Raw genomic sequence first — 22,609 nt, 5'->3', positions numbered from 1 at the left:
GGATCTCCAAAAAATCGCCGCTCGGAACGGAATGTGTAGGCAACGTGAAACGCTGCTGCGACAAATTGCACTTCGAAAACATTTCTAATAGTGAATACAATCATGATGTGTATTCGTTTGTTGAAACACAGTAACAGGAATATGGCATTTTTGTCCTATTTTATGTAAATGTTTACAGTGTTACCTTGTATCTTTGAATTTATCCACTGGATAGTGGATTTAAACCACCTCCGGACCTTGGATAAATTTATCCGGTAGATAGCGATTTTTATCCGCTGGATAAAGTTATCCAAGCTTCGTGCAACGCAAATCACACGCTGGATAAAACTTATCCGTTGGATAGCGACTTATCCGTTGGATAGCGACTTATCCACCTTTCGAACAACCGGCCCCAGTTGTATGAAAACCGGATAGCGCTGTCCACCGAATAGTGATTTTTTAATCACTTAAAATCGCCCGTTGTTGGGTATAACTTTGATTAAATCTTTGTATTCGAAAATTGAGGATCCTCTTTAATAATTATTGGTTCCAAAGCTGAAATTTTATTGCTCTTCAAGCATTTTTAAAACAGTTGAAAAAATCACTATCCGATGGATAGCGCTATCCGGCAACCTGTCATTGCTGGAATAATGGTATCAGAGACAGAGACTTTTAAAGATCAATCTTTCTCTATAGGTACACCGAAATAACCAAATCTTAAATCCTACTGCGAATAAGTTGCATTGGAGAAGCACGACATCCTTATTATCTTCAGCAATAAGCGCTTTGTTTGTTGGGAGAAAAAATAAAATCTCTCCAAAAACTATTCTTCTTTGTGCGCACACATATCGATGAGGATATCGATGAGGATATCAAGAAAGAGTGGAGTGGGCCATCAGAACATCCTGTTTGGGAAATTTAAAAGGATTGGGGGCACGCAACGAAGATATACAGCATATACTGTATTTCTCATCTGCAATCATAAACCACTCGAGTGGGACTTTCCTTGCCTCACACAGGCTATGCTAGATGTCTTACCAGCTTTTCAGAGGGAAAGCCTAGCGTTGTCTTTAACAAACAGCTCAAAAGATAAAATAAGGGGAGAAGTATAGAAATACTGCGAGATACTCCATTATTAAAAAAATTAACTTTATAGGCATTACCTGTTATGGTATTAAAGGACTGGGACATAAAAAAGAACGACATATGACCTAGAATTTTAAAATTTTTCTCTAAACATGTATATACCTAAAATCATTTCAGGTCGCATTTCGAAGGTTGCAGCTGCTTCAGGAGCCGGTGCCACCGGTGGTTCCAGTGCCTGGGTTGTCTGAAACATTTTCTTCATTGCTACGAATCACTTTCTCAGTGGGTGTCTGAAGGAATTAGAAGAAGCAGCATTAAATCACATGGATGAAATTAGCCGGAGCTAGACTTGAAGATGACATGGAAACCGACGATTAAGGCTCTTTTCCACTCATCGCAAAATCTACTCGCAAGTTGCGAGTGCTTGCATCTAAATAAAGTTTACTTTATTCAAGCATTGTGATTGGCGAGGTGACTAGACGAAATTACTCGCAGCGGGTTTGCGAATTAGTTTTTGCGATGAGTGGATGATACCTAGGTTATACGTCGCATATATTTTGGTTGTGTGGAACGCAATTAAAACAATAGATCTAGATAATGAGACGATAATGAGGTTTGTCATCTCGTCATCTACATATATATTGTTTGAATTGCATTCGACGGGATCAAAACGCGACGTATAAGGCTGGATTTCCACTTACAGAGAAATAGTTCGCTAGCGAAATATTTGCATATTTTCTTCAGAATTTTAGCAGCATGAATAAATTATTTCAACATGGCTGCTCTCAATTCAAAAGAAAAGATGCAAATATTTTGCTAGCGAACTATTTCTCTGTAAGTAATACGGAGTGAAAACATTTTCTTTCACTCCTTAATTTGTTTTTTAAGGTAACACTGGTATATTTATCAAAACTTTAAAATATGATAATTATTAAACGTTTAAAATATGATAATTATTATATAATATATTATTATTATATATATATTATATTATTATATTATTTTTTTTTTATATATATATATATAATATATATATATACGCAAATTTGGATCTGTGCGTAGTAAATCAGAGTGATCATCGCCTGATGATCGTACACGGTAGAAGTACGTGAAACACAGTGTAGCGAAATAAAATTTTAAAAAATTTTAAGATTGTAATTTGTTGATATATATATATATATATATATATATATATATATATATATATATATATATATATATATATATATATTATATATATATTATTATTTTTCAAAATCCTGTATTCTGATTGGTTGACGAGCGGTCCGTAAAAACCCATATCCGGGCGTGGTCCGTATATTCCGTATCTGCACCAGTATCCTGAATGTCTCATGCAGTCCAGTCATATAATAAACAGATTATATATTGACCTCGCTTGTTCGATCTGTACTGTAAATCTATACTGCTGATCTGTACTGAGTGCTGATTGAAATATTTACTAAGAAAGTAAATAACTGCAGTTAGAAAGAGCACATACTAAATTTAATTTAATTTACATAAATTTTGTAAAATACGTAAATGCCATGCGAAGTTCAGAATTTTGTATTCTAAAGGGCAAGTCATCTATTGCAAGGACTGGGACTAGTTGTCAAGTTGTCTTTCTAGAAACTCGCCAGTAACCAGAGCCCGCGATCTTTCAGGGGGAGCAGATTGTCTTTATAAATTATATATCATTGTCTTAAATCTATTTTTCGCAGTTTACAGGGTTAAAGCATTACTGGAGTAATAGAATAGACGTGGTATGGGTTCAGCCTCGAACTTGTGCAATTAATAGACACCGCACAGTGTTTGATAGTCAGTTGCTAATAAGTGGCTGAGGTGCAAACTGCAAAGCCAGTTCTCTACTAAGCGATGTTATTCGTGGAAACTAATGAAAGGAAGAGGAAATCCTACTTTTTGCGGTGAATTTTTTCTCGCAGATCAACCACATTTAATACGGGATTTGCATTTTTTGCAACCCGTTTGTTTTGGTATCAAATCATATATATTAGCTCCTTTCCACTGGAACTGGTTATTGCAGACCTAAGGAAAGATCACAAACCAGGAATGCAGATGCAAATTTCGTTGACGTGTTTCCCCAGAAGATTGAAGTTCAATGAAAGGTTTTGTGTTAACCCACAAACTTAATCCTGCCAAAAAAGAGAAAAAGTGAAAATATACTTGCAATAAAAACGCGTGTCGTGGTTTATGGCACTTTCGTGTTGGAAATTATTTCCGCAATTTATTTGTCAAGCTAAAAAAATCACATATGTGAAGAACATATACCCATCGACCCGTTTTGTTGCACACAAAGTACAAAACCGATGACTGCTTTTTCCTGTCGCGTTTTTATTGCACGTGCAACCAGAAATTTGAAGCCGAAATATTAGTCGTAAAGTCTTTCTGATCCACTGATCTTTCAACACACCCACCGACGTCCCTCTTCACGCGATTATGCAATATGAACATTGCTTTGGTCACGTGATCGTGCGGGGAGACCGCGCAAGGAATTGTGGGAAATCCTCCTCACTTCCTTAGTACACCGTTTGCGAAATTCGTCGTTTTTACATTTTAAATCTGTGAAAATTTGTTTTTCTGCCGATCGACAGTTCCTTTGGCTGGTTTTTCACCCATTTCCGCAAGACATCTATACTACATATGATACTACCTGGCCGATTTCTTGGGGCTGTCGATACGAGATGATTTGATGGCCTCCGATTTCATGTCCTATTAAGTTCGTATATACGAGTGGAAATGCCTTCAAATTTCAAGTGTTGCTTGCAGATAACGCCGCCAAACTACAGATTTGTTTGGGTTAAGATATCGTCTTTAAGTCAAGAGTAATAGTCGATATATCCTCTCGATTTCAAGCCGCCGACTGCATTATCAGTTCACAAATTCTGCATTGACTTGTGTGTCATTGCACGCTGTTGATTTGTGTTTATATATTGTGAAATCTCTCGGAATACGTGTTAATTTGATTTGTTCTGGCTACCCGAGGGCTTTTGGTTAGTGTAAGAGATTTTCTGTCGATAAGCGAGGCAAGATCGTCGTTTATCTTGCAAATGTTTGCCAACTGACTTGGAGACAGGATTTGTTGGAGTATTATCAAGTGAATCTGGTCAGGACGCTTGTGCAAGTTCAACAATGTTTTGGAAGTTTGATCTGCACCCAAGTTCGTCCCTGGATACGATTTTGTCAAAAGATGTAAGTATATCCATGTAACAGTCCAATGAAAATCCTCTAGCCTTTTGATGGTACCCGTAGTTGTTAAAAATTAGCGTGTTGCATGTTGCTTATTATGAAAATTTAATGTTGATACTTACGCTGGTGCATCAGACCTGGTTTCTGACATAAATGTCAAGTTTGTGCCCCTGTTGACAAGTTAGTGAATTTTATGGCTTGCTGTGGGTTCAATACAGCTCCAAAAAAAAGGGCAATGTGTATTGCACATCATTACCAACAGGACAAAACAAACCATCTGGCAATACCTTTTGTCAGTTGAAATGTTCTTTCATATACTGTAATTTTATTATTTTTCGCAATGGTCTTTTAGGGGCTATTTTTCAAAATTATATGAGGAGGGCCAGCCATCCAAGTAGGGCTGATTTTCACCTTGGGCTTGCTTATGGCCCCACCCTGACAAATATGTCCATACCCTGACGAATATGTCCATTGACTTGTGCATTACGAATACTCATTTGGTGCTAATAGAACACATTCAACTACTTTCATTCACTTTTAAATGAGATTTTAGAGGTGTTCGCAATGTGTAAATCGAACTCTAAGATAGGATTGTACTTGTACTAAAATTAGGGCCCCTAAATTTTATATGGAATTTATAGCAAACACCAAATTTATGCATGTTTTAACGTGCAAGTTTTTTAAAAAAAATAATAGCTGTTAAAAAAAATGATATTGTTTTGGAGCTACATATTTGAATTAAACTAAGTTTGAGAAAAAATAGCAGGAATTTCATTCAACCATAACTCAAGTACTGTGCTGTTTTTTTCAATTCATGTCAATATATATATATAGAAGGGTATTGCCAGTTAAAAAAAAAAGTCACTAACAAATAAAATAAAAGTGACTAACAAATCACTTTTCAAAGTGCAAAATCAGTTATTTTGGAATGTTGCTAAGATTTTCTAATTGGAATGTACGTTTGGCATAGTCTGTGTAATACACATTATAAAATAATATGTATATAACGCATGTTCTGATTGGTCGAAGCCCGTGTTTAGATCAGGCCATCCAAACACGGAAATTTAAAGTTTTAAAGAATTTAAATTCAGGCCTTGTCATTTTGGTTTTATAAAACAATTACTTAATGGTTTCTGTGTTTAGATGGCCTGATCCAAACACTTGGGAATGTTGCTCGAGTTAAGAAAAGCTCTCAAAACACTCGCCTTTGGCCACATGCTTTTCTTAACTCTCGCAACATTCCCACGTGTTTGGATCAGGTCATCCAAACACAGAAACCATTAAGTAATTGTATAATACTGTACTTGAATGAAAGCCAAACTTGCATTCTCTTATTGACTTGTGTACATACCAAACATAAAATATAGTAATTTTTGATAACTCAGTTCTACACTGACATATTGTTGCTAAAAACTACCAATTACCAATACAACAATATTCTAGATAGAAAAATGTACTTAAACGTAGTATCAAACATTGTGTGAAAAAGTTGTTTTTTTTCTTAGTGTAGCTTATAATTCAATTTCTTAATATTAATTACTTTTCTATTAATAATATTAATTTATTTACTTCTTTTATGATAGAGCTGCACTTTGTCTGAAATCTTGGATGAAGATGATGTGTTACAAGAATGTAAATCGCAAAATAGAAAACTTTTGGATTTGTAAGTTCATACGTTTTTAGCCAAATCCAATTTAAATGCTTTAATCAGCGGTGATGGTAGTCACTTTCAAAATTGGCACAGTATATAATTGCATAATCTTCATGATTTTTCATAATAGTTTGACAAGACCTGACATTTTGGAGAACTTAGTTGACATGATAACGACAGAACCTGACAGTGATGTCGAAGAAAAACTAAGATACAAGTAAGTATTAAACTGTTTGCAATTCTTTAATTGTAAAAAAATGCATAAAAATTGAATGTAGGACCTGATTTTATTGTATTTTGTGCTTCTAGGCATCCCAATGTGGCATGTGAACTGCTAACATCTGATGTACAAGTCATTGTGGAGCAAATGACTGCAACTGATGTAAGTTGGTACAGTCTGATAGTTTTTACAGTTTGATACAGTAGTCTGATAAATTTATGGCATATGGCATTTATTGCCAACAAATGGCTGTTTTGAAAATATTCTGCCTTTCTGTAACTATAGTTAAAATGAGACATAGATGCTTTCAGTTTTAAGTATTGAAAATGAAATATTTCATGCTTTCAGTTTCCTGGAAAAAGAAGTGATAAGAACAATTCAATTTGCTTAAAATGTTACATGTTTACACATAAGATCTATTTATATTATGGACTTATAATATTATATATAAAACTTTAGCACATATTAATTTACATAGTTTCATCTGTTTTGTTTCACAGGTGCTTTTAGATAAATTATGGACATTTTTAGACACAGAAAAAACATTAAATCCTCTTTTAGCAAGGTAGATGCACACTATGATAAATGTATTTTTAATTTTTTTAAATGTGTGAAGTGTGAACAGGATTTTGATTGATTTTTTTATTCTGTTTTAAAGCTTTTTTAGTAAAGTATTTTCATTGCTGGTTGGAAGAAAAACGACTTTAGTAAGTTTTGTTTATCTCCTTCACTATTGTGGCAGCATTGTACTATATGCACTTTTCTATTTATAATTCATCGATTTATTAATTTCACTGACGCCAATTTACAAAAATATTTAGGTCAAGGGGTAAATAGGACATTTAGTTTTGGAGAATTGATTGTAGAAGGTACAATACAGTACCTTCTGTTAGGGTGGGCTGTTATGGGTGCAGCCAGTACTACTGGGTACACATTCTTAAGTTTGGTTGTGTCAGTGCATGTATGCATAACAGCGTTTCTCAACCTTTTAAGATTTGAAATATTGATTTCATAACAGCAATTTCAAATCTTTTAAGATTCATTAGCGCATAGCTGAGGCATTATACAGTATATGTACGTGTACGGAATGCTTCTTCGATTGTAGACTGTAGTTAAATAGTTGAAATGCTTATATTCCAAAAAAGCCTACAAATAAAATAAAATATTAGATAGCAAGGGACAGCAAGAAGCTAGGAGGAGTATAAGCTACTCTTTACGCTTTTTCTTTGAAGTAAAAATTAGATTTTCTGTGTGAAAACATTCACTCTCAATTTGCATGACATGCTATATCGCTGTGCTATTTCTATTTTTATCTCGTCAATAGTGAATAAAAAACTTCCTGGAAGATACCGAAAGATTTTTCCAATCGATTTTTCTGGCAAATTTCCTGGCAGCAGCGTTGCAGCGGTTCTTCCATCGTGTTAAAACATTGTTACCCGGGCTACGTAGTATCATTAATTGTCGCGTTCTGAACATGTAATCATGATATAAAAGAGCAAAAAGAAATAACGTAGCCTGTCTGAGCCGTTTATATAAGAAGTGGATCAGAATATGCATTCAGCATAGGTTGCACAACTCGCTTTTGCAAGTAAAATTTCTGTTTAAATTTCTCAGTTAAGTGATTGCAAAACTGTATTACATTCATCAAAACAGAGGTTTACCTAGGCAAAGTAAGAAAATTATTAGTGTCGCGATAAATATTTTACTTTACTCAGCTTTGTATCCATGAAGGCTACTTTTTGGAGGTTAATCTCTGATTAAGGAGAAAACGATTTCGTGAAATTTTCACCTCCTGATGAATTATGCACTTTATGTGGCGTCCCTCAAGGTTACGCTCATGGTCCACTTTTTTTACGTGAATGATTTTATCTCGAATTTATTAAGGTCTTAGATTTTCATCTTTTTACAGATGATGCGAATTTATTTTACTTTTGATCACTATTTTAATTTAATCTGAATAGTGAGCTCGATTAGGTTTATGAAATGGTCTGTACGTAGAATGAAGTCTCATTGTTAGATGTTTCGCTGTTGTCAAGAGACTAAAATTGGCAGTTTTTTATTAATAAAAAGTTAAACAAAAACAACCGGAATGTGTGTAAAGATAATGAAATATTCAAATTTGAACTTGGAAAGTCATTTTATCACACTGCGAAAAAATGAAATGTTGCATTTCAGTTCTGGCATGCTTCGTCCTTTTCTGACATACAAAATATTGTTAAGAGGAAGCATATATTGGGCTACAATTCAACCTCTTTCATTTTACATCCATACAATTTTAGTTTTCGAGTATACCTACTAGATCGATTTGGATTTTTTCAAACTGCATGTGTTACAATTGTCTTATAGCTATATTTAAACTTAACATTCGAATATTATTATTCGAAGTATTATTCGAATTTTGCTAACTTCATGTTTTTGATTATCTCGTTTTCACTTGAACTATACTGCCAACTAGAAGGCTAGAATCAATTACAAGGTCAACATCCGTATCAAAAAGCTCGAATCTTAAATTCGTCGTGGAAAATGTTGGATGATTTATTTCCTAGCTTAAATTTAAACAGACAGAAACGGGAATCCGTCATGAAAGTTTACTTATTGATTTCCTCCTGGAAAAACGTTTTTGCAGTTCAGAGTTCATTCATTTTTTTATTGAAGAAGATTGTTGTTATTATTCACACACATTATATATTACTGGGGCCGGTTGTATGAAAGCCGGATAGTGCTATCCACCGGATAGTGGTTTTTTCAATCGCTTTAAATTCGCCCGTTATTTGCTACAACTTGGATTAAATCTTAGTATTCTTAAATTGAAGATCCTCTTTAATAATTGTTGCTTCCAAGCGGAAATTTTATCGCTTTTCGAGCATTTTTAGAAGGGTTGAAAAAATCACTATCCGGTGGATAGCGCTATCCGGCTTTCATACAACCTGCCCCTGGACCTAACTGGGTTTATACCGTACGCGTTTTACGTGCACTGATATACAGGGTTCATGCATATTGTCCGTAGAAGTGTTGACATTTTTAGGTGCCAGAAAGTATGTTCGGTTTTGTCTTTTAATTCTTCATTATTTCGTTCCATAAAGGTTCTTCAGTTTCTCAAGTCGAAAGATACACCCGTGGATCGTATTCTCCGACATATTGACACGTCGGCAATCATGGACCTCGTTTTGAAACTTGCAAATAACGTGGAAATCGACGAATTAAGATTAGAAGTTTTACAAGTTAGTAAACAGTAATGACTAATATGAATATCGATTGCACGCTCACAGCATTATCAACAGAGATATTATTTGCATTGAAATCTTTTATTTTTCATTACTAGAAATATACATAAGTTATACAGCACTACTTCGTTATACTGTACTTTCATTAGCCCTTTAACCCGGACAGTTTTGCTAGGCTTATTTCAGTACAGTATATATGTAGATCAGGGTTACCGTACCCGACTACTAAATAGATAAGCGAATCATTTAGGCTAGATTTTTGTTTCAGTATCCGGCAAACCTGTATCTGTATAGATACGTTGAGTTAAAAATGGGAAAAATCGTCACATGAAAATGTTAAATTCCTGTACCTCGACGAAAACGGTCTTAAATTGGGTATACGAAATAGATATATGATATCTCTGCATGTACCTCTGGATCTGATTTTATGATTAATTGGACTGTTTTAGTGGTTAAATGATGAAAAGCTGGTAGAAAAACTGGTTGACCTGGTAGACCCGCAGTATTCATCTGACGTAAGTTGTATTTCGTACGTTGAGTCACTTTGTTTTGACATTCTAAGTAGTGGTTGAATCACTAAGTCTCAATGAACTTAAAAAGTTCGGGAAATTAACAGAATGATTTTGAAGCTTCTGATATGTTTCGCCAATTCTCCCTACCCCCCCCCCCCCCCCCCCACAAAGCAGTGTATGAAAGTATATATTTTCCTGTTTTGTGAAAAGTCTTCTGAATACACGACAATATTGATAGAAAATTATTCGTTTAGAAAATCTACAATGCATCGCAGTGCCTTTGTGATTTGATCAAAACGAGTCGGGAACACATGTCTCAACTGCAAGAGAGCGCTTATCATGATCCAATTCTGTCGACCATTGAAAAGTAAGTGCGAGAATACTTAGCTAATATTTAATGCCCACAAAATTGGTTGCGAAAAATTGACGGGATTATTGTACTTATTATGTTTCCAAATTTCAGCAATAACCAGCTATTTTGAAATTTAAAATTCCGAACTAAGAAGTTACTTTCCATGCAAAATTTTGTCCCTTTTTGATTGAACGTTTTTCGTACCTAAAGATCTTTTCGCTGCTTTTTGCTGCGCGGTACATTTTTTTTATCCTCAGTTGAATATTTACAGGGATATCGAGTTTAGAATAAATGCATAAGTCATTGAAAGTGCTTGAATTCGTTTAAGAAGTGCTCGAAAGTCATCGAGCTCTTGATGTATCTTTATCTTGTGATGACAGCGTTGATAATTACACGAAATGTTTTCTTTATTTAGCAAAGAAACGCTGTCAGTTCTCTTAGATCATATGCTACATGAAGTGCATCTTAAATCGTCTAGTGATTCCCTGGTGGGAGGAATATCTGTTTTGCTGACGTTACTTGAAGTTAACAAGAGCAAGTAAGTGCGGCAATTGTTGTGTTCCGGCGTGTTTTTCCCCCAGAAGCGTTTTGCTATATACAGCTATAGCTATTTACACGCGATACGTATCTTCTTTATATACTGTCCCATTTTGTTTGATTCGTCAAAGACACGTTTTTCCATACTTTTTTTCTGTGAAGAGTTATGAAAGAAAGAAAAGGAGGAACTTATTTCTAACTTTCCAATCCTATTAACATCGCTAAACTATACTTCTTAATAATGCGATTGGACCACTGTAGGGCAGAAGAATTAGCGACAAAAACATTTTTTCTGCAGCGTTAATCGTTGAAAGGCGCATGATCCTTTGAAGGGCAATGATAACTTAATGTCAAAAAGTGTGAAAATGAATGGTTGATTTTTTCTAGTTCCGAGTCGCCGTTTTCTAACGTGGAAATCGGGGAACCAGTAACAGCATTGGATGCGGAAAGATTGGCACACGGTATGTTTTTTAGCCGAATACGGCCATTGTTTATCCCCTTTCATTTCCATGTCGACGTTGTTCTGATCAAAGTTCAATGGACTGAAATAGCTAGGAGCCTGGGCCGTATGTACATTTCTAGCAGTTATTAAAGCTTTGAGTTGACACGAAAATTCTTCTTAACGCCGGATCTCACAATATAGAGTTCCAACTATTGTAAAAGTACTAATTGGACAGGAAAGTGTAAAGCGGGTCTTACAGTGGGTAGTAACGGGTTCTTCTTGTCACAGGTGTAACGACGACATTGTCCGCGATAGTTCCAAAACTGGATGGTTTTCATCGCATATTAACCGACCCACCTCCGGTAAGAAAAAAATTTGAACAGTTGGGTAGAGTTTGGAGTATAATTTACATTTGTCCAAAGTTTCAGGTATTAGGGTCTATCAAACCTGCTGAAGAAAAATTAAAATTATCCTAGTTTTTTAAATCTGCCGCTTTGTTTACGGTCAAAACCACCCGTCAACGTTATTATTGCAGTATAATTGCTATTCCTGCATGGACATAAATACTTACGGTTGGCTTTCCCTGGACTCATTGTATCTCGCTCGAGTTCTGAGTCGGGGCAAACCCTTATTTAGGCCCACGAACACCAGCGAACTCAGTGAGTTGAACAGTCGAAAAGGGATTAAAGTACGTTCTGCGCATGCCCGACTATTTATTTTGAATGTGCAATGAGTAGACTACTCATATTTCGCCTGCCGGGCTTTAGTGCGTAAGGTTAAAGTTGAAATGTAAATGATGCGATTATAAGAAAACGGGACCCGGTTTACTGCGAAAATAGAGATACCCCTAAAGCAGAGTCATTCAATGCTATGAAAGTTTCTCTTCGACAACAGCAAGCTTAAAGTCCACCAAATTTAGCTTCCATTTGGTATAAGAAAATCAGGGCAGTATGAAAACAATTCAGAAATTCATTCCTAACGCTAATATATGTCACCTCCGGCTCGTTCGTCGTAGCTCGTAGATCATAGCATATGTAATATGGTGGACGATTGATGTGTTTCGTGATACTATCGATATTTGCCAATTCTATTCTATATAAAGTAAAAATTTTGCCCTTATCACAGTCATGCCCGAAGTTAAATTGTTCCATATATCTCTGGAAAAGGGTGTCATACTAATTCATGAAGTGTTAAATATAGTGTACAAAAACAAACCACCTGCAGTGCACGCGTAGAACGAACTTTAGCCCCTCTTTATGGATCCCGAAAGGCTCATATGATTCTCATAATCTCTTGCTTTCCATTATTAGATGCCCGCAATGACGACAACTGCTGGTAAACTAGAGCCGCCATTCGGCAAAACTCGACTTCAAGTTTTGAAGATGTTCTCGGCAATCTTGCAGACGAACAGTGACGACGTGAACGAGGAATTCTCGAAGTTAGGGACCTTACAGGCTATGTGGGTAAGTATATGTTCTGCATTCCCTCAAACTCATTGACTGTGAACTGGAAATCACGGTACTGCAGTACTGAGCATTGATCAAACTCTTGCTTAATCAATAACGTGCTTTCGGTCGCGTGGAGATGCGTGCGTGGCCATGGAATAGCGTAAATTTTAAATTCTCGTGCGCACAAACGTGGGCCTTTGCAGTATAAAGGAATCAGCACACACAGGCATGTGGGTCTGCCCTATAAACAGTAGATGCCAGTTTCCTTAATGTGCATTCGTGCCAACCCAGGTAAAAACAACCTAAGCAAAATTCTTTACACTGTCTTGTCCGTGTGTCTATGTATATATAAAATCTACAATGGAAATAGAGTTTTTGACACGAATGAAAATGACACGACTGAAAACAGGCATTGCACAGCTTTTCATGATAACGATGTTCATCATGTGCTGAAATACTTTTCCAAAACAAGTTTTTCAATCGTTGTATTCGGTTTATTGAAGCTTAGATACTACTTAGATGTATGTAAAATAGATTTGCCAACCGTTAATGCAATCATTCCCCCCCCCCTCCTTAGAAATTAGAATGATTCTTTGTGTTAACTATAGTAACACCACAGTGTACAGTATATCCAAACGCGCGTTTCTCGTCATTAAAATAATGTGTTTTTTGTAGGAATTATTTTTTCAGTATCCTTGGAATAACTTCCTTCACGCTGAAGTAGAACATTGTATCAACACAATTCTCATTAATTCGCCGATGGAGAAGGATACCGAACATCTATTGTTGATTGCAGTAAGTCTACATAGTCACCATATCAAAAAAGGTGGAAACTCCATATGATAGAGGAAAAGACCTATCATGCACAAAAATTGTGATACTTTTAATTAATTGGTTCAAAAACTAGACAGTCATTTTAGCGATTTTTCCAACGTTATCATAAAAATATAATAAGCGTATTTCATGCTGTGTATGTAGGAACTTTAATGTACTTCCCCTTTCCCAGTTGAAATGCAGGTCTCCGTTTGTGTCTGGTTGAATTTTTCACAAGCTGAATTTCTGACTCGTTCTATCTTTTTTTTCTTGTTTATGAAAACTTGCTCATGGTTGAGAAATGCTATAAGCCTGACGAATTTTCGCTAAAGCGAAAGAAATATCAAATATTAACTTTGTTCTTTTGATAGTTAATGAAGGATCTCAACCTCGTTCATAAGATCACTGATGTATTTACAGTGCAAGAAAATGGGTAAGCCGGCTAGCTATCTCCTCGCTGCTTCTCTCCATGACGAAGCTACAATTGCTCAAAGTGAAATTCATAAAAACCATCATAAAACGACCCGAACAAAACATTATGAAATTCTCTACCTTCGTTAGGTCTGAAAATGGGTGCAAGAGACATGGCTATATGGGCCATCTTACGAAGATTGCGAACGATTTATACAGAAATATGGACAAAGGGAAGAATCACGAAAAACTTACAAATCTTTACAACGGTGAGTCTGAGTGCGTTATTGTTTGCATGCGTGGTTAATCCTGAGGAGAACAAAAATTCACTATCCAGCCCGTGAATGTAACACCTTAATTCTGGACTGGAAGTTCACTTATTTAGCTTTTCTCAAAATCGTGTGACGGTAAATTGGTTATCTTTATTCTACAGTGGCTTATTGTGTCTTACATCGCCATATATTTTCCTTTCAGAACTGGACCAAGGAGACAAAGATAAATGGGAACAATTTGTGTCCGGGAAGCTGGCAGAAATCAATAAAAGGAATAACACAGATTTGGTGAGTACTTTTGCAATACATAATTACAATACATGTTGGAATCAAAGCATCATGTTTTATCATAAAATCATTTTATAATGAACGTAGAATCAATGTAAAATCTTTTCCATATGTACGTTTTTGTACGTTTACAAACGTACGTTTTGGTGCGTTTTTGCGAACTTAAGCACGACGACGTCAATGTTGTATTTGGCGTGATTGGGAAAACATCCATGCAGTGGCAACACCTTGTCCACTCACCCAACCGTCTCCTAAATAAAAACCAACTTCCCAAACGTTTGTGCATAGTGAAGCTGCTTTTCTCAACATCGTCAGCTTTCATTTTACGAACTTCCAAATATAGCGTTGCTTTTTCATCGGTTGTAAAAAATACACAATCTGGAAATCCCGGCATGTCTGGGTCGAAAAGTAGCCGCATGTTGACGACCAAAAGACGACCGTTATTAAAAAGTGTGTTAATGATCTTTGAACTACCGCATTTAGTTTTTTCTGTTAATTTCTTCAACCGAAATTAGTCGATCCGATGTTATTTTCGATATGATGACCTTAAACTGTTGTCATTTTCCTCCATGCAGGCAGGACGACATCCCCTGCAATCGTCAGATGACGACGACGACGAATTTCGACCCGTCTCATTTCTGCGTAATGGTGGAAGTCATGCGTCATATCAACAGGTACTGTATACTTCCGGCCGTTGAATTTCATATTTTTCACCTTCAAAAAGAATATTTTTGTTATTTTAGTACAATTTTAGTAATATAATTACAAGGGTGATTATTGAAATCTGCGGGCACTGAATGGTCGTGCATGGGACCTCGAGTTATTACGCGAAAGTTACGAAACCAAATTTTTTAGATTGAACACACGAAGTTTTCATCCCAAATATAGCGAAATATAATACTGTTAGACGAAAAATGTTGGATAACTCTAGTAAAAATGTACTTGAGTGAACAGTATGAAATGTACCAGTGAGTTTACGAAATGCTCACGAAATTGTCTCCTTGTACTTTATACTAGGCTTTCACGCATTACCAGTTGCAACAAATGGCGCCCGAATTCCTAGAAAACATGGGTTTCGATGAGGATCAGTTCCCAGAATCTGATGAGCACATGAAGTGAGTCGAGGTGTTATGTTGCATGTAACAAGCACCGAATTGACTTTGTATATAAATGGCTGCGAAACTTCCTTTCGTATTTTGCCACGCATTCTTGGGTGGCATCAAACATGCATAATTTTTTACTTCTCGTTTTCTAGTGCACCGTTTGATCGAATTGCGGATATAAATTTCACCATTGATACTAATGAGGACAGTGTAAGTACAACAAGCCAGATTTTACTTATAGGTTAATTGCAAATGAGTAGTAATAATACCAGTTTGCTTCCTCCTGGATTACTTACAATTTCAATCTGTTATCTTATTCTGCAACTCTGCCCTTCAGGGGGTTCCACAAATTTAGTTTTTACCTTTGTAAATAAATATGTTCCTGTTTAGAAACATGAATGTTTTTTGTGAATGCGCTGATTGATAATATGAAAACGTGTTTTCCTCCTCTGTTTTCCAGGGTAATTCAGCGATATTTGAGGCCGCATGCAATGAAAGAATTCACGCGTTCGACGATCACGATAGTGACGAAGAGGTGGGCTCATTAAGTCATTGTGTGGCGTGAACATTTAGCTATTTTAACGTTATCATGAAGTTCCTCGGAATTCTTGTCGATAAATCGCATCTCTATTTGCATGCATGCTTTTTGGCTAGTCTGACGTGCGGGTTCATCAAAGCCTTAATTCATATTAAACAAAAGGATTATATTTCCGATAAAAGGAACTTCGATTAATAGACTTGAATGGATAGTTTCAATATAACCAGCGAGCAGCGTCTTCAAATCACTTAGCATCAAATGTGGTAAAACGACTGCCTAAAATAGACTAAACACTTCTCGACGTTTCGAGCTGAGAGCGTTCGTCAGGAGAGTTAGTATGGACTATATCTACTAAGTCTCCTGACGAAGGCCCTCAGGGTCAAAATGTCGAGAAGTGCCTATTGAATGGATAGTGCATGGGTTTGTAAAATGTTACAAAAACTGGAAGATATCCTCGAAAATTTTGTTATTATTTCGCACCCTTTTGCCTTACTGACATCCATATGATTGGGTTTACATAACTATGCTGTCAAAGTGACTATATTCTCTGTTTTATTTCCCTACAGGACATCTGGAATACAAAAGAAATCACGTTCTCCAGTAACACCGAACTGAGAAGGTAATGAATGTTTTATAGTCTATCTTTTAATACTGTTTACCCACGGTTTACCCAATCTCTTTTTCCTAAGCACAAACTACAAACGTCTTTAACGATAATCTAAGCTAATAACAAGACAATGTACAAACTCCAGTTGTAAGATTTTGAGACTCCTATATAAAGGTTATGCCCAAAATGTAGACTAAAATCTGTAGATTTCTTTACGAAATTAAAACAAGGAGAGTAAAACGGAATGTTTCCAAAGCCTTTTAAGAATTTGGACATTTTGCGCTTGCATTAAGTCTATCGTTTAATTTTTCATAGCGGCTAGTTCAATTTCTCATAGCGGTTCAATTTCACATAGTAGTTTCAATTTTAATTTGTTTGTGTATTCTAAATGCGTGCAATAAGCTGATGATGTGAAAATTCCACTAAATTTGTTGTAGTTCTCATTCGGACGGGTCGGAAAGCAGCGAGAGCGAAGACGAGGAGGTTCAAGGACGGGATGAAAAACAGGATCAGTCAACACACGATGATAGTGCTGACGATATTAAAGACTTCGCTGCGATACGAACCTCGTCTCCATGCCCTGAAAAGGCGAAGGATGATAATTGCAATATGGACGTCGATAGTAATGAGGGTATGTTGTAACATTTTGAATATATAGACTGTGGTTTTCGGTGCCTGCAGTTTTCTTCTTTTCATAAATGGGTGTAAATTGTTAGATATAGGTATAAGAATGCTCTGATGTACGAGTGCCATTGTTAAAACATCTGTAAATTATCGATTCGTTCACATCAATCAAAAGAAGCATCTGAAATTTGAGCAAAAATTACAAGAGTAATCGTTTAAGTCAATTGCAACACATGTAACTGCGAATACGATTGTAGTGTATCCGAGATCAGCAAAAACAAAAAAAGTACTATTATCATCATTATTACTATTTGAAATGTTGACGGAAGCCCTTTGTGTTAAGTGTGAAACGTTCCTGAAATAATTCGTTTCTTAGGTTGTCGCTCTCAGTTTGTGTTCTAATCGTATCATAAAGATTTCATATCTGCCTTCGTTCCAATATAGCCTGGTCGGCCAACTTTGAATCGGATTCAGTCTCGATGGACGTTGTTCAAGGCGCGGATTCCGTTAGTGTTGGGTGGGCGAGCGAACCAAATAAGACTGGGGACGAGGAAGAGAACAGCGGCTGGGCAAAGTTTGACGATCTTGGCAGTATCGGTGAAACGACCGGGTAAGCCCACTGATCTTACACGGTGACTGGAGAGCACGCCGTGCATGTTATTCATAATAAAAGAACTAAAAACCGTCGCTCATTTTACTGTTATAGTAAGTTGGCTGCATGTAGGGATGCTCCCTGTTCACTCTCAGTCTGTCACAGAAAACTTGTAAACTTGATACGAAGATAGGTGTACTGTTTAATGATGCTGTAAAATTATGCATTGACATGAGACACAACTAGCCATACTGATCTAATCGGTAATCTCCAATGTGTGCGTAAATCGTTGCTTAAAAATAGAAAAAGAAACACAATTGAAGAATTTAAGAAAAGTCTGTGTATATTCATTTTTATATTCGAACTGTTTTCAGTCAAAGTCCTTCTCGAGATCAACGATGCAGTTCTCCGGTTGCTATGGACACGGAAGCGTCATCACCACCCGCGACATCTGTTGGATCAGCTTACAGTAAGTAGGGAAGAATGGACCTGTGTGTACATACTTATAGCTACGTGTGTAGGCGTTTCTACTAAAAAACATTCGCTATGCTACGACCAGACAAACTAATAAGGCTCTAAAACGAATAGCTACTGCCACGACGTTTGCGATTAGGGCCGTTCTCGTCAAAGAATTTAACCAGTTCCAGAAGGGGTCAATTTTAGAGCCAAAAATATGGATTAAATCCTCCCTTCGGAAGGAAGGATGAAATTGCATTAAATTCTGACTTTCGTGTTACTTTTTGCAGTTGTTGATTCTGAAGAAGCAGAGATGTCAGATGAAATGACGAGGTAACTATATAGTGGCTACTTTATGATTTACTTGTCTCAAAAAGTGTATTTCACATGGTACATATGAAAACAAATTCCGCCTTATAGCCTGCTAAGCTTGAAAATCACTTCTAACTTAGTAATGATTTTGCTACATTGAAGAATCCCACCTCTAAAAAAGATCCCCGCTTCAAAGTCGGGCTGAGTTCATTAGGATTTGTTATCCAGTTTTAGTATAGCTATATCAGTGCCCTCATCACACTAGCAAGCTCTGCATAGCAAAATTCTGTAAAAAGTACTTGGAAGTTGGATGATATGTTGCATATGATGTATTATGATGTCTTTTTCCCTTCGAAAATTTATAGTGAATCTTTCAAAACTTTCATATGTGCTGCTAGTCTGATGATACACTAGATATAGCAACTATGTCTTTGTATCAAAAACTCGTGTGCTTCAGATATCCTGTGTGCTTCAGATCAGTGATTTACAGATCTGTGCAAAATTCCGAACGTGATCTATTAACAATTTCTTGTTAGGAATGAAACGAAACCACAAGATTCCGAAGAAACTAGCGAAAGTGGAACAGACAAAGTTGACGAAACTGGAGTACCAAATGACAGTATGCTAGAATTACATGAAGTTGCGGATTCACAAACGTCGAGCGACACTGTCACAGACCGAATTGTTCCGCTGGCTCCCAAAGAAGACGACGTTGACGACGACGACGACGAAATTGAAGCTGATTCAGACTCAACGACCAGGTAAGCAACCATACCTAGATAATGTGAACGCGACTTCTTCACCTCATCGCGAGTGTTTTAAACTTTATTCGGGACTTGTATGTTCTGCTGAGGTAGCAAAATAAATAGCAAAGTTAACAGAATGTGCCAGCTGTTCAGAACCCAAAAGTTTTTTTATATGAAAGTGTAAAACTTGGTCATACCATCAGTAGAAATTAGTAATTTTTCGGCTTTTAGTTATGTAATAAACATGAACTAGGGTCAGACCGATAAGAGAAATTCAAAAGTATGTCTTGCTTCTCCGTCTTGAAAAGTATCAGCCCTAACCCCTGAATTATTGTATTTTTATAACATCTTGTTTTCAGCGCGAAAAATGAGGACACTCAGGAGAATGATAGCGAAAGTAAAACACCAGAATCGATCGAAACCACGGAGAATACGGAGATGGCAAAGTGTGAGGAAACTGTAAGTATTTAGTACTTGGAAATAGGAAGCTTTAGCAGTGACTACGAGTACAAGATTCGTCATTTCTGCGTCAAAACTTGGTGATTTTGCATACGCCTTCTGACGAAACCTGTAGTCTTTGGGCTTTTGAATACGAAGTTAATCCACAAACTCGTACTCAAGAGATCGTACCCAATCTGGCTTCAAAGATGAACACCGAGTTATCGTTACAGGAGTTTACCTGAGCTTATACAAATGAACCCGTGCATGAAATGGAAATAAATAAGTAATTGTCACATGAAAGTTATAGATAATAACCTCCATAGTTGCTTCATACTCCTAGTCACTCAGTGCTAAACCTCCGAATATGCCATATATAACATCTTATTCCAGTTCGAGTACTCACCCTAGTCCCTGCGCAGTGAAATTCAAAATGGCGTCGGCGTTGATCAAATTCAACATTTCGTATATGTAATATGTGCATAGCATAATGAAATGCAGCAAGATTTGAATATTGTTGAATTTGTCTTGTTTAGTCGGATAGTTCTCAACAAACGCCTGTATGCGAGGGTACAAATAAGGTGAAAGATGAACCTACCGCTACAGATGTGAACACTGGTGACGGTGATAGTGACACGCCAAAACAAGATTCTCCCAAAGAGAGGTAAGGCAAAGTACACACGTTTCGCATCCGAATTCGATGCGTAAAAAGTATTGAAAATCAATCGTTCATATGACTACATATCGAATGAACACAATAAATTCTTTGATATTTTGTGAAAAATACAAATAAAAATGCTCCTTAATAATAGTAATAATGTTCGCGCAAAAAACGTCGCGAACATTATTCGAGGAAAAAATGTTGAGTTTTGACGGGTTTTGTTTGAAGCAAAATATTTGTGATTTGGGTTTTGAAAATACAACGTTTAAAGGTCGAGTATGTAAGTATGAAAGGTAAGCACATTTCCACTTAATTTTCGTTGAGTGAATTTCTGTTGCGTGAATTTTCGTTGTGTGAATTTCTGTTGCGTGAATTTCCGTTGTGTGAATTTTATACTCTCAAAGCCTATGCCTGTTTACTTTCAAAATTTTTCCCTAGCTTTCACAATTTTGAAATGAATGTTTACTTATCTTTGATGTTTACAAATCGTATTTCCTTTTACGTAGTCTCCCAATAGCATCGCCCGAAAAGATCCCAGTGTCCGCACGCAACGGTCCGACGTTACCCTAAATATGCCACCCCCTACCTGTGAAGAACCCTGCCCCCTCCCTCGGCGAACAGATGGAGATAGTGAACCGCTGAACTTCAGTAGAGTATCAAGGCCTGCTCGACTCGCTCTGATCTACGGGAGAATTAGATAATATGAAATAATTGGTATACATTAAACGCTCCCTCTATTCCATATGATTAGAGTGCCCTGATCCAGTAAATATTCAGTGAGCTCAGGTTCATAGAGAACCGATGTAATAATTTGTTTCCCCCCTGTGAGAATTTGTCGCATAACACACCGGCCAAATTCGGCATGTTTGTGGACATCTGCAAGAGGCATTGTTGGTTGACAAGTAACCAATGTTTCCTAGTTATCATCTCCCAGGAGATTTACAAACCAGGAAACATTGTTTCTTAGCCTTGCTTTTGGAACTAAATCGCGAATATTGTTTCCTAACTAAGTTTTCTAAACGTGAACATGCTACTTGCTAGGGAACATTGCTCTCTCGCCTTGTTTGCTGAATGCGGACATACTGGGCATGTTTCCAGAAATTCGACTTACTAAGAAACATTATCCCTAATCCCCAATTCATGCTTCCGTTTTGATGAACATGAACACGGATCAATGGTTCTTAATCAATGGTTCTTAATCAATGGTTTTTAGCCATATTTCCCGATCACCGTAACTCCAGTGTATTGTATTGAGCTCACTGCTAGCTATTAAACCCCTACGGTGAACAATCTCCGGACACGCGATGTGTCTCGTGATAAGGAGGACATGGGCGCGTGGCATGTTTCCCTTGGCCTCGTAGTATTATGGTGTAAGTAGAAATTAAGACGCGCATACAAACATTTTGGACTTTTTTAATAAAACTCCTGTATGTGGTATGCCTGTAACTTAGAAAATTTGTGAATCTAGTGACTGTGTATATACTTCAATAAATACGCCGCAAACTTGCGTTTGTTTAACGAATTGATGCACGAAAATGAGATTATGAGAGAGTAAAGACGATTCGGGATTGGTCTAACTGCTCTCCTTGGGTGAAAAACGCCAAGAAATATTCAAACCCACGCAATTTTAATTTTTTTGTAACGAATTGTCTGTTAATTCCATGCTTTTTATTTATTCGCCGGTTTGAAAATTCGCCTTAGTAAAGATTAGTACTTAAGTGTTAGTTGCAAAAACTTTTCGGATGCCAAACCCTTGTTAATCCTGCAGTATTAGTAAACGAATTCTTAGTATTATTAGTACACAAACGTCTCGATTCTTTCGAACGTCTGATTAAAACAAAAATATCCGAATTTTCTTAAATCTATGTATGATGGTGAAATGGCGTGCACGTGGTGCTTAATTCCTGATTGTGCTTGTCGTAGAACTCGGTGGTTTATATAAATGACCCAATAAAGCCTATATAATATAAGTAATGTTTACAACACAAGAAACCGAAACTGAATTTTTCAGTTCTAACTGCATTCACTTTGGAGTCCTGTAAAAGTTACCCGCTGTTTGTCAAATGTCGAAAGGGTACATTCTTCCACTCCCA

The 22,609-nt window shown here is 36.7% G+C and overlaps 1 protein-coding gene across 1 annotated transcript; it reads left to right on the top strand.

Moving 5' to 3' along the window:
• Nucleotides 1–3,600: 3,600 nt before the first annotated feature.
• LOC114520889 (serine/threonine-protein phosphatase 6 regulatory subunit 3-like) lies at nucleotides 3,601–22,014 on the top strand. The gene is made up of 30 exons (XM_028541232.1): nucleotides 3,601–4,272; nucleotides 5,853–5,932; nucleotides 6,051–6,137; nucleotides 6,230–6,302; nucleotides 6,641–6,705; nucleotides 6,799–6,847; nucleotides 9,224–9,361; nucleotides 9,814–9,879; nucleotides 10,131–10,243; nucleotides 10,644–10,766; nucleotides 11,153–11,226; nucleotides 11,496–11,569; nucleotides 12,518–12,670; nucleotides 13,331–13,450; nucleotides 13,840–13,901; nucleotides 14,030–14,148; nucleotides 14,354–14,439; nucleotides 15,015–15,113; nucleotides 15,457–15,554; nucleotides 15,695–15,752; nucleotides 16,003–16,077; nucleotides 16,647–16,699; nucleotides 17,125–17,318; nucleotides 17,756–17,921; nucleotides 18,278–18,372; nucleotides 18,650–18,692; nucleotides 19,208–19,432; nucleotides 19,777–19,876; nucleotides 20,392–20,519; nucleotides 21,023–22,014. Exons 1-30 carry the CDS (start codon nucleotides 4,213–4,215, stop codon nucleotides 21,084–21,086), a joined length of 2,940 nt encoding a protein of 979 aa, XP_028397033.1. The 5' UTR covers nucleotides 3,601–4,212; the 3' UTR covers nucleotides 21,087–22,014.
• The last annotated feature ends 595 nt before the right edge of the window (nucleotides 22,015–22,609 follow it).

This window comes from Dendronephthya gigantea, unplaced genomic scaffold (genome assembly GCF_004324835.1).
Source record: "Dendronephthya gigantea isolate DGI-Jeju-01 unplaced genomic scaffold, DenGig_1.0 000018F, whole genome shotgun sequence".
Taxonomy (NCBI): Eukaryota; Metazoa; Cnidaria; class Anthozoa; order Malacalcyonacea; family Nephtheidae; genus Dendronephthya; species Dendronephthya gigantea.
Note: the sequence above shows the minus strand (reverse complement) of the source record. Positions and strands in the feature narration are given on the sequence as shown.